Raw genomic sequence first — 11,764 nt, forward strand, 5'->3', positions numbered from 1 at the left:
AGTCGGCCTTTACGGCTTTACCCTCAAATTCTGTCATTGTATTTGGCTCTCCATAACGAGTCGTGTTATGCGGCTGCCTCTATGATATCTATTAAAAAAATATAATAAATTTTTTTTTATAAATTAATATTTAATTTTTAATGTTTCATAATCCAAAACTAAAATTTAATGGTGGAAAGTTAATCCTTTAGGGATTGTATCACCCAAAAGGGATTCGATCATCTTAAATTTGGTGCTAATGCCTTAAATTTGGTGCTAATATTTCAAATTTAGTGCTAATACTTCAAATTTGAATTTTCCTTTAATATCTCTATTTTTCATTTTTTTTTTTTAAAAAAAAACAAGCAAAATATATGACGTTATTTAAAAAATAAAAAATAAAAAATTTGGCCACGTCAACTTTGGCAGACGCTAGGATGACCCCAGGCTGCCGAAAATCTCTACTCCTCCATAATAATAATAATAATAATATATTTCTAAATTTTTACTAGGACCGTTGAATGAAAGATGATGGCGCTAATGTAATATACATAATAAATCCCCTTCATTACTCTTTTTTTTAATTTAGCCTTTCCCGCGACCAATCGCTGCCTACCCCCAAATCTCGTCTAGAAATTGCGTCCCCAATATATATATATATATATATATATATATATATATATATATATAAGAGTTACAATGCGTTGTCGGTCATTTTAATGCCTAAACAGTTGCATTATTACTAAGCATGATCAGTTGGACTCAATAAAAAGTTACTCCAGCCAATCAAAATTGTGGATATGAAAATAGGAAAGAGGAAAAGATTCATATGCCTTGCTTGGTTGGTCAAGGATTATATTATTAAAGTAATGATTAAATGATTAAATTTACATCTTTCTATCAGTTTAAGCTTTTGAAACAAGTGATGATTTAAAGGTCTTGGGATCGAACCTTAACTTCGTTAATTCACTCTCATATTTCACATAATTACGTGCGTAAGAAAAACAAAAATTATCGCTAAAGGCTATTTAAACAGTTATATTGGAGCCAAAGGGGAAATACATTCCACTACTTACCAATAAAGTATATAATAAAATCAACACAAAGATTTAGTAACAGTGAAAACTAATGAAAAATTCTTCAAAAAAAAAAAAATCACTCCAGCCAACTCCAAAGAAATTTTACTACAAAAGCTTTAAATGTTACAACTAGTCCATACTTAAACCTTTGTAATCCCAACAAACAACTCACTTGCCAGTTGCCACTTGCCACCCACCATAGTGACTTGCTAAATTGAAGTTTTGAATTGCTGTGAATTCTTCATTCCTTTAACCGAGCTTTGTTTACTTTAGTTAGAGCGAAAGCACCGAATGTGACCTCGATTTTCTTCCTTGATTTTTTTTTTTTTGGTTAATGTTGGCAACTTAATTCGTCGACTCATCTACTTGGTTGGTGCGAACATAAGATAATAGAGTACGGGTGAAATGGATAACGTATAGGAAATGTTGAATGAATCAAGCTTTAATTTGGAGAGACAGTGGAAAGAGGAAAAGTTTGACTTTTGCTGACAATGAGATATTTTTTACAACGACCAACACCAAGTTGTCCTTGAGACTCAAAAGTGTTAATCAATACAATAACTTTACTACAAGAATCAAGTGATGAAGGGTGATATCCTACTAAAGGATAGGATACGCTTTGTATACACATGCAACAAAAATCAGGCAAACGTTAAAGGAAAAAAAAAAAAAATCTCTATACGGAATATATAATGTCCCGCCATGGACCGATCGACCTTTTGTTGCCTATTACCCTCGCCTTCGTTGGGGTAGCGTGGCCTAATCAAGTGCTCATCATCTCCTGTAAGTTTTTCTTGTACAATAATTAAACCCCTTCAAGCCTATACTCAAAAAAAGGATATCCATGTATCCACCATCTTCATTCTTTTTATCTTTTAAAAGTTCTCTTTGTGAAACTCAAATTTAGTGGAGGTCCTGTGAGAGAAATCCAAAGCTAGTTGCTTTAGCTCCTTTGTTAGTGCCGGTGCCCCACAGTAGAAGACTCCTGCATAAATTTGCACCACAAACCAAAACAATTAATTAAAGATGATTATTTTATAAGTTGTCAAGATGCACGTGGTAAGCCAAAATTAAAGGAGGTGGAGGTGGAGGTGGTAGGTGAACTCACCAACTCGGGTATTCGGGTGGTGGAGTGCAATCTTCTTGTAGACCTGGCGCCAATTGGGTTTGGCGAAGTGGGATTTGACTCGAGTGCCGGACACCACGTCCACACCATTTTTGGCATGGTGGAGCGACTGAAGCATAGCTATTAGTGCTGATCTGGCGTCTCCTTCTTCGTACACACTGGTGCAGTAGTTGTGAAGTTCTATCATGGCTTGCTCATCCATCTCCGCAACCTCATTCATTATACCTTTGAACCACTCGAAGGAGCCCTGTTCTCTAGTCACCCAATAGTAATAGGCTTTCCTCGTCCTAAATCCTCTGTTGCTCTTGTTCTTGTTGTTGTTGTTGTTGGGAGTTGATGAGTTAGCTATTCCACTCTCTAAAGCACCCTCAACCGTCGAATCTTGCTCTTCCTTTTCCTTTATCTTAATGTTGTGAATGATGTCCTTGACGATGCTGATCATAGGAGTGGCCCCGATCCCAAGCCCCACTAGCAACACCACATCGTATTTCTTGTAGTCTTGTGCTGGAGCTCCATATGGACCGTCTATCAGAATCTTGGGAAAGCTGTTCTCCATATATATATATATATTTTTTTAATAAACATTAGTTATATGAATCCCACGGAAATACAATAAAAAAAATAAAAACAAACAAACAAACAAAAACTTTGATTATCTATCCCTAATGAATAATGATGACTTACCACTCTGCCTAGAAAAGATTAAAAAATAAAAAACGAAATACTAGTCTAGTCACTAGACAAACAAGTGGAATTAATGATTTAGAGCGCATTAGTCCGCCAGTTGAAGTTATTTAGTACAACTTGGTAATCAGCAATCAGGATTGGCGCCATTAATTATATAATACAATCTGATGTGCAGGTCCACAATGAGCAATGTCGCAATGACATAGTATCCTTTTTTTAAGATTAGATGAATTATTATTTCTTAAAGTAGTATATTCACCTGGGGTTGTTTCCTCCTTGCATGAAATCAGCTCTAAGGAGTCCGCTCTTCCCAGCAGATGGAGGCTGACACACCTAATTAACCAAATAAATACAAAGAGAAATTAAGTTGTAAACATTGGTGAAGCAGTAATCGGGAAGGCAATTTTAGGAAGCCAGTTGCAAACAGTACCAACCTCAGAGAAAACAGTTTTGAGCTGCCGCGTCCAATCACCAAGCGTGCGAATGTGAACACTTAGGAAATCATCTCCAGGTGCTGAAGTAATGGAAAATGGGTGCCTGTTCAAAACCAACAATCGGATGTCTATCACCACACTGCCTTTCAAATTTCAACGATATATATATATATATATATATATATATATATATATATGGGTCAATATACAGTTACACCTACCATTCGAAGGGAGAAACCGCAGCGCAGTTGACAAACATATACTGCCCACTCTTGTATCTAAAACCCTGAGGCTTTGACATGTGCAATCCCAGTACATTTCCCGGATAAACAGCAACCTTCAAATTGAATAAAAAAAGCTCATCCAATCAGCCTTATGCCTTAATAATCGAAAGGACTTAAGCTAGTGAGATGAAAAAAGAGACTACAAATTACCTTTAGAATCTTAACTGGCTTGATGCTGGATCTAAAAGCTCTAATCAACCTTTCACACGCATATAGCAATACAGGCACCGCCAAATACATCCATGTCTGCAGGTAAGGAATGGTAGCTACATGTCAAAACACAAATGACAAAAGAGAAAGAAAGGGAAAGAACGGTGAGATCAGGAAGATATGACTAACCGTTTTCTGATACCATTTTTTAGTGAGGTAGAGCTTTATGCCATGGACGATGAGAAGAGTGTAGACGACGACAAAAAGGTGGTGGGAATACCAGAAGGCATTGAAACCGGTAATCTTTTTGAGGGACTTGGGTAGGTTGAGCTTGTTTCGCCTAAACCAAGGGGTGGCTAGCGTGAAAGCTATTGCCATCAAGACTACCATTATTATACCTGTCCACCCCTCCACTCCCTTCACAAACCACCAGTAGTTAGGAGGCCTTTCTTCTCCGAAGAAAGGTTTCATAGGCTCGTACTCCTCGTCGGTTGCGTGAAGAAGTCGTGGGAAATCACATGTTAAGTGAGATATGGCGTGTAGTCCTACCCCGATGGCAATTGCGCCTGCAATCACCTGTGTTTCACATTATAGAAAGAAAAGAAAAAAAAGGTAATTAGCCAATTAATTTTAGATTTTCGGTCGGACACCAAATGAAATTTTAATTTGCCATGTAAATTAAAACATTGTCTGTAGTCTGTAGTCCGTAGATGATCATTATATATATAATTACCTTATGGAAATTTAGATTGTCATCAAAGGGAACTGCGACCCCTAATCTGGTTTTGTTTCTGAGCCAAGTGATTGTGTTCCGGCAGACAGGTAGTAATATGAGAGCCATGTTGAATTTAAGGGTCTCTGCCCCTCCTTTTGCAACGCAAACGCAATAGCCCATCACATGGAAAACCGCCTTGTTTCGATACTGCACAAACTTGTAGGCAAACAGACCCAACACGATCCCAAGCCATAGCATCATTACCCACACCCTTTGCCAATTATCCATTACAAAGTACTTCATCTTCTGATACAATCTTCTTAGCGGGTTGTTCTCCTGTGTGGGCTTCAGCTTCTGGCTCAGCATTTGACTCAGAATTCGGCTATCACTTATCCTTACAGATTGGTTTGGAGCTTGTAATAGCAGTGTTTCCAGGTTGTATATCTGTTCGTTTACCATCAAGCAACAGCACAAGAGACTCAATCCAAGGAAACATATATACGGAATCTCACACCCTTCAAATTAGACGAGTTAATTATATATGTAAATTATACCATGATGTATCCGGCATTGTCTGGGTCTAATTCTTCCATAATCAATGCTGCATATTCCTTGGCTTGTTTCTGAATAGTGGACAGTTTGTTTGTAGAAGCACTGAGGCTGATAATCTGGAACAAGATCATTTCTCAAGTCCTTAGTATTAGATTGCTATACGCTTAAATTGGCAGCAAGTTAATCAATTGAAGGTGGATTCGATCGCTACTATACCTCTGCGACTTCTTCTTCTGCGATTCTTCCATCCGCGTCTCTGTCTACCCTGAATGATCACGGATTTATTTTTAGTAAAATGGATTAGCACAAATTTCCTAGTAGAGTAAAAGTTTTTGGGAAAAAAAAAAAAGTCGGGAGAATTAGGAAGCAATTATAAGAATTATACATCAAAATTAATTGACCAGTCTTAAAAAAGAAGAAGATTTTATATTTACATGTCAAAGAAAGTTTGGAGCCTGGAGTCGAAGCTTTCGTCAGAGATTTGATCCCAGAAGTCTTTGAGCTGTTGCTTGTTAATTGAATCGCCACTTACGTTGTGCCTCCTTGCGAGTGCTCGGAAAAGCTCACCTGCGAACTCCTTTGACTCCTTGTTCATTCCTGTCATGATCAATTACAGTTGTATATATTAACTACATGTAGTGATTTGTGCTTGTTTAATTTTATTGTTTTACAGGGAGACCCGCGGTCAGATTGTCTTAGAAATTTTGGGAATTGGCGTACCTATGCACTCGCCGAACAATGAAGAGGGAAGGAGTCCGTCGGTAGAAGCCGTGAGGTCGTGGAATCGCTTCTCGATGGCTGGCCAGCCCGCAGCAGTGCCGCCGGTCTTGGTGGTGATGAACTTGAGGCCCTTCAAGGCATGGGTGGCAGCGGACTTGGTCCGGTCGAAACGTCTAGCAGCGGACGATCTCATGGAGTGGGAAGCGAAACGTTTGAGCTCCTGCGAGACCTGCCGGATGTGGGCGGAGGTGTTCCGGAGTAATGACGAAGAAGACTTCTTCTCGAGCGTCCTCTTGGCCAACAAAGCCAGCTCCGGATCTTCTGTCGCCGTCTGAACGCTGTGAACCGCAACGGAGTCATCGCGGATATCCAGAGTGATCTCCACGTAGCCATCGTCGACATCGCTGGCGGCGTTAGTGGTGGTTGTTAGGAGGCGGTCGTCAGGTAGATTGAACCTGGCGCTCTTTCTGCTGTCGTTTTTGAGAAACTGACGAGGTGCTCCGAGAGGGCCGCTAAATGCTCTTCTTCTGTCGTTTCCAAAGCTCTCTGCGTCGTCAGAGTTGTTTTCCCAATGACCTCCTCTTCCGTCGCCGGCCCTCATTTTCTCTATTATGCGGGATGTCAAACAACTAAATTAATGTCCGTGATCCAAAGGCGCAAAGAATTAATATATATATACAACTAGCGGGTTTCAGAAAAAAGTCAAAGATTTGAATGGATGAGAAGCTTGGAAAAGTAAATCAAGGAACGGAAGTCGGAAGAAGATGATCTGCGTTTTAGGCAACTCTCCACGTTTCTTAATGATTTTCCCCCAAACAAACCCCCTTTATATATACATTATACACAGTGTCCGAACGTGACAAGGAAGTGAGTTTGTTCACACTAGAGAACCCCACCCAGGAAAAAATATATAATAATAATAATAATAACGAAGAAAAATATTTGCTGGAAAAAAGGATAACGGTCAAAGGGTCTTCTCTATTCATTATGGGCGGCGAGCAGACGAAACCTTCACACCGGACAATTTTGACCACACCCTGGGTCGTTTAAAATTCGTCGTCTACAAAGTTAAACTAACTAATTGCATTTGCAGTGTTTTCAAGAGGATGTTTGCCCGATTCGGAGCATGTATTTATTAAGTAAATGTTATGAGTTTGAATTTCTTTTTTCTCTTTTATGCAGACCTATAAAAAAAAAAAAATTAATTGCATTTGCAGCACCACATTTACATAATTCCATGCAAAATTTCTAAAATTTATGCAGGCCATTTCTTCCTTGATTTATTAAGTGTTTAAATTAATTTTTTATGGGAAATACGGATGGATGCATCATAGAGCATTGCGTCTTATTATGTAAAGTCTAAAATTGTTATTATTATTATTATTATTATTATTTTATTTTAACTAATAACCTTTCAAATACACTTTACTTTACTTTACTTTACATTATTTATTCTTCTTGTATATTATTTAAATAATCTCTTGCTATTAGTTTTTCTTCGTTCTCCTTATCATCTCTCTCACTCTCTCGCAATGGAATAGGGTGTTGTCCCGCCATGCTCGATCATCGCCACCACTTGGACCACCATGTGAAGCCAAGATATTTGTACTTGTCATTTTTCGATCAGCATGCTCACCACCACCTTTTATTCGTCACAAAACGCTCTCTCGACTCGCTAATAGTCCAAATAGCCAGGCAAAGTCAAAAAAATCTATCATATTATGCTTTTGAAGAGTAATAGTTAAATTTAAGATAGGAAGATGATCTAGATCATTCACTTAAAAGACGATTGTGACCGGTCATGAATTCTTTTATATATTTTCAAGATATTTATAATTGCTTCTATCTCTATGAAAAATAAAGACGTATATTAGCAGCTAGCTAAGAAAGAAAGAAATCAAATAATTGGAGTTTCTGGATATGAACTCTTGCCAATTTTTCAAAAATAAAAAGTCCCGTTTTTTTTTTGATCAGGCAATTGGGGTGATGAATAATTAATGATATCCTCACATTTTTTCTGCATGAAAATATTGTACGGAAAATATCAATTATAATAGATTAAACATGGAAAATCTTCATTTACCTCTTAAATTATAATAATAATTATTTTCATTTTTCTTAAATTTTAAAAAATCTTCATGTAGGGACTGATAAATCAAAACCCCGCATTGCAATTTTTTAAATTAGAGGACATTTAAAAATTCATAGTAAGATTTTTTGTGTTAATAAATAAATATTTCTAATCAACTAAAAAAAATTAAAAATACTTTTTAAATACTTTTTGCCTTGTAACAAAATGGGGAAGTAATAAAATTTATGAATTGGTACATAGGCAAAATATATATATATGTTCTTCAAATATGATTTATTAATTTTTTCAGGAAAAAAAAAATATTACTTTTTTTAATCTGTAAATTTGTTTATAAGTTTTTTTAAGATGAAAAAAAAAAAAAAAAAGTAAAAAGAGAAAAGATATGGGCCAAAGAAGTTGAGATTTACTTTGTAGAGATGGGCCGAAGAAGTTGACATTTTCTTTAGGAGGCGGGTTAGCCCCACCCACAAAAAAGGTCCGGAAGATTCAGTTGATGAAATGTCAGGAAAATTAAATACACAAAAAGTGTGAAAACAGTCAAAGGCAAATCAGAAAATGGTCGAGGGACCAAGTCTATGCTATTATATTTCTTTTTGGAGATTATTATTATTATTATTTTTTTAATAGTAGGAAATCCCGCATGCACAATTAAATGATTAATTATTAAAATTTGAGTGTACTAATTAATTAATTAATGCACATGTAAATTCCGGATCCGGCTTGCATGCTAGAGCCCAAAATGCGGTGGTTTTGGACAATAATGGGGCATCAAACAAAAAACAAAGGTATTAGGTATTATACGCTTTTCTCTATCCACGTTTTAAAAAAATAATATATCATGCATTAAATATTAAAATAATTAATAATTTTAAAAATTAAAATATTAAAAAATTAAAATTATTAAAAAAAAATAAAGGGTGGCCAGTTGGCCAAGGGAGTCTGGCCACCCCATTTTTGGCAAGAGGGTGGTTGGAGCCACCTTATGGCCGGTCTGGGGGTGGATGAACCACCCCCATGGCCAGTCTCAACAAGTCGAATTTGCTCTCTAGATTCACTAAGAACGTGTTCAACCTCGAGTCCAAGTCCACCATTGGAGTCGAGTTCGCCACTCAGACCTTGAATGTCGATGACAAGGTCATCAAGGCTCAGATTTGGGACATTGCTGACCAAGAAAGGCTTTTGTTTCAACTTTGTCTTTCCTCGTCTGGGTTTCTCGGATTTTGGCATATTGATTGTTGGGTATGTTGGATTTGTCGAGTTTTGGATACCATTTTGGTTGGTTTCTTTGGCTCATTGACTGTATTGGGTGAATTTTCTTGTTCTTTGCTTAGCAAAGATGGAAAAAACGTGTGCTTGTTGGGTATGTTGGATACCATCTTGGTTGGTTTCTTTGAAGGTGGCTGAAATTGTGATCATGCCACATCCAAACCCCAAACCTTTTAGTTTTAGTTTCGGCTTTTTGGTGGTGGCCGAACCACTTTCAAAGTCCATGAAGTGATTTGTTCACCCTCATACTGGTCCTCAAGGGCAGGCTAGACTCTAGAGCCATCCCCTTTGATTTTCTATTTTGCTTTTTTTTTTAAAAAAAAATAATAATAATAGTTTTAGTTTTTTAATATTGTTATTTTTTAAAATTATTAATTATTTTAATATTTAATGTATTATATATATTATTATTTTTTTAAAACGCAGATCGATGAAAGCATATAATACATTAGTTTTTTTGTTTGATGCCCAAAACGCGGTGCGGTAGTTTTCACTACCACATGCAAACTGGATCTGTAAATTCCAATCACTTTGAACTGTCTCATATATTTTGACTTTTACGAAAACTGTATTTCTTGTAAGGCTAAAGTATTTTCTAAGCTATTTTTAGATTAATTAACCACGAGAATGCTATTTTTGTGAATTGTGTTGCCATTTCCTTGTGGATAAAATTCTTTGAGGTGACTGCTATCGAAGTTGTGCGGTGTGGTTGGGAAGAGTGGAGAACTAACCAAGCTGCTTAAATTACAAAGTACCAGATTTTTATTTTTATTTTTTTAAGAAAAAAAAAAACCTTACAAAGTACCAAAAAAAATCAAAGAATAATAATAATAATAATAATAGCTTTCACGAGGCTACGATTATAGGAAGTTGTTTTAATTGTTTATTTAAATTGGGGATTTGAATGATGGGAAGCTCAGCTGAAGTTTACCAACCTCCCTAACACATGAATGGAGCTATCCAAATCAGCTGTTTGTTTACGACCATCCAATGGGTCACTAAAAAAGTTATAATCAATTTGTAAGGGCGATGGTTGAGGCCACAATGTTTGACTCTTGACTAAAAGAAAATTGCCCCGGTTTTTTGAGGCAGTGATTTATTATTAGAAGAAATATGAATATGTTTATTACATTAAAAGGGAAAGTAGTTGTATCTCGATCTCTCCGTCTATCTCTCTCTCTCTCTCTCTCTCTATCATCATTCATCAACATCTGAGACTTATGGACTACATGGCTAAATTAGTTTATTAGCTTCCACATTTTTCAGTTTGTCATTATTTGTAGCTGTCGTTTTGAAGTAAGTGAAAAAATAGATTTCCATTTTCCATCTCAAGCAGTATATGTGTATGTGTGGGCGTATGGAGGGACAAGGACTTATGGACCATCTGTGCTGTAGAGCATTAATTAAAGTAAAGATGGGGCCTGAAAAAGGGTTGGTTGACTAAATTAAAATATATATATATATATATATATATATATATATATATATATGTTTTCAAATTTCCAGCTTACAAACTAGGAATTGTAGGAACGCGGATTCACAACCTACCTATTTGAGTATTTCACACCCAAAACGAATTTTTCGGACGGAGTCAAATTAATGTAAAAAAAAATAAAAAAGCAATGCTCTATTTCCTTCCTCTATTATTTATTTTGACCAAATCTGTACAAAAAGTCTCGCAACTCAAACACTGAAGAAACTTCCGAGAAGCTCATAATTAACCCTTTGGAAACTTACTTTTGCAATCTGAACAAGACTTTCTCCATCATTCTTTTTCTTTCTTTTTTGGGTTAAATACTCTAAACTCCTCTGAAGTTTGCTAATTTTATTTTTTTTCTTCTGGGGTTTTATTTTTATCATAGGAGGGTCCTGTGGTTTTGATAAGTGACCAAATTAGTCCATCTGTTAGTTGACCGTTAGGACTGACACGTGGACCAATCAGACATCGACACGTGGCACAAATATTAATTTTTTAATTTTTTTTAAAAAAAATTATATATATATATATATATATATATATATATATATATATATATATATATATATATATTTTAAATTAAAAAAAATGTATTTAAAAAAAAAAAAAGAAACGGAAAACATTGGGGGTGGCTCGGCCACCCCCTTGGCCATTTGGGGGTGGCCGAGCCACCCCCTTTGGCCATGGGGGTGGCCTGGCCACCCCCATCTGGCCGGATGGGGGAGGCCGAGCCACCCCCAATTGTTTTTCTTTTCTTTTCTTTTTTTTTTTTTTAAAAAAAAAAAAACATTTTTTTTAATTAAAAAAATTAAATTGGTGTCACGTGTCACCATATGATTGGTCCACGTGTCAGTCCTAAACGGTCAACTAACGGATGGACTAACTTGGTCTTTTATCAAAACCCAAGGGGGTCCTGTGATAAAAATGAAACCCCAGGGGGGTAAAAATAAAGTTACCAAACCCCAGGGGGGTATTTGGTATTTAACCCTTCTTTTTTTTTCTTCACAACAAACTGCCCTTCCTTCATAGAGAGATTTGGAAAGAATAACTATTTTTCGTTGCTTCTTGGGAAGAAAGCAGGAAATGCAAACAATTACAAGAGGCTTCTTAATGAGGCCTACTTGTTTGAGCATGTCTTGGGTTGATTTAATTGATAATTGTGAGAGTACCTTTGATTTGATGGAATTTACCTGTTCGAACATG

At 36.3% G+C, this 11,764-nt stretch overlaps 1 protein-coding gene across 1 annotated transcript; it reads right to left on the bottom strand.

Moving 5' to 3' along the window:
- Window positions 1–1,522: 1,522 nt before the first annotated feature.
- Window positions 1,523–6,539, bottom strand: LOC132177376 (respiratory burst oxidase homolog protein D). The gene is made up of 12 exons (XM_059589660.2): window positions 5,727–6,539; window positions 5,441–5,603; window positions 5,223–5,271; window positions 5,009–5,122; window positions 4,473–4,898; window positions 3,929–4,315; window positions 3,740–3,835; window positions 3,527–3,642; window positions 3,306–3,408; window positions 3,131–3,204; window positions 2,167–2,729; window positions 1,523–2,043 (listed from the first exon to the last, which is right to left on the bottom strand). Exons 1-12 carry the CDS (start codon window positions 6,325–6,327, stop codon window positions 1,934–1,936), a joined length of 2,802 nt encoding a protein of 933 aa, XP_059445643.2. The 5' UTR covers window positions 6,328–6,539; the 3' UTR covers window positions 1,523–1,933.
- Between the last annotated feature and the right edge of the window lie 5,225 nt (window positions 6,540–11,764).

This window comes from Corylus avellana, chromosome 4 (assembly GCF_965113065.1).
Source record: "Corylus avellana chromosome 4, dhCorAvel1.hap1.2, whole genome shotgun sequence".
In the NCBI taxonomy this organism is placed as follows: Eukaryota; Viridiplantae; Streptophyta; class Magnoliopsida; order Fagales; family Betulaceae; genus Corylus; species Corylus avellana.

What these genes read in the sequence shown, in the direction of transcription:
- LOC132177376 (XM_059589660.2), bottom strand. Translation starts at nt 6,327, where the DNA reads ATGAGGGCCGGCGACGGAAGAGGAGGTCATTGGGAAAACAACTCTGAC. An exon ending in CAGAAGAAGAAGTCGCAGAG is followed by an intron (nt 5,123 to 5,222) that starts GTATAGTAGCGA and finishes ATCTTGTTCCAG; the next exon opens with ATTATCAGCCTCAGTGCTTC. An exon ending in ACAATGCCGGATACATCATG is followed by an intron (nt 4,899 to 5,008) that starts GTATAATTTACA and finishes GTAAACGAACAG; the next exon opens with ATATACAACCTGGAAACACT.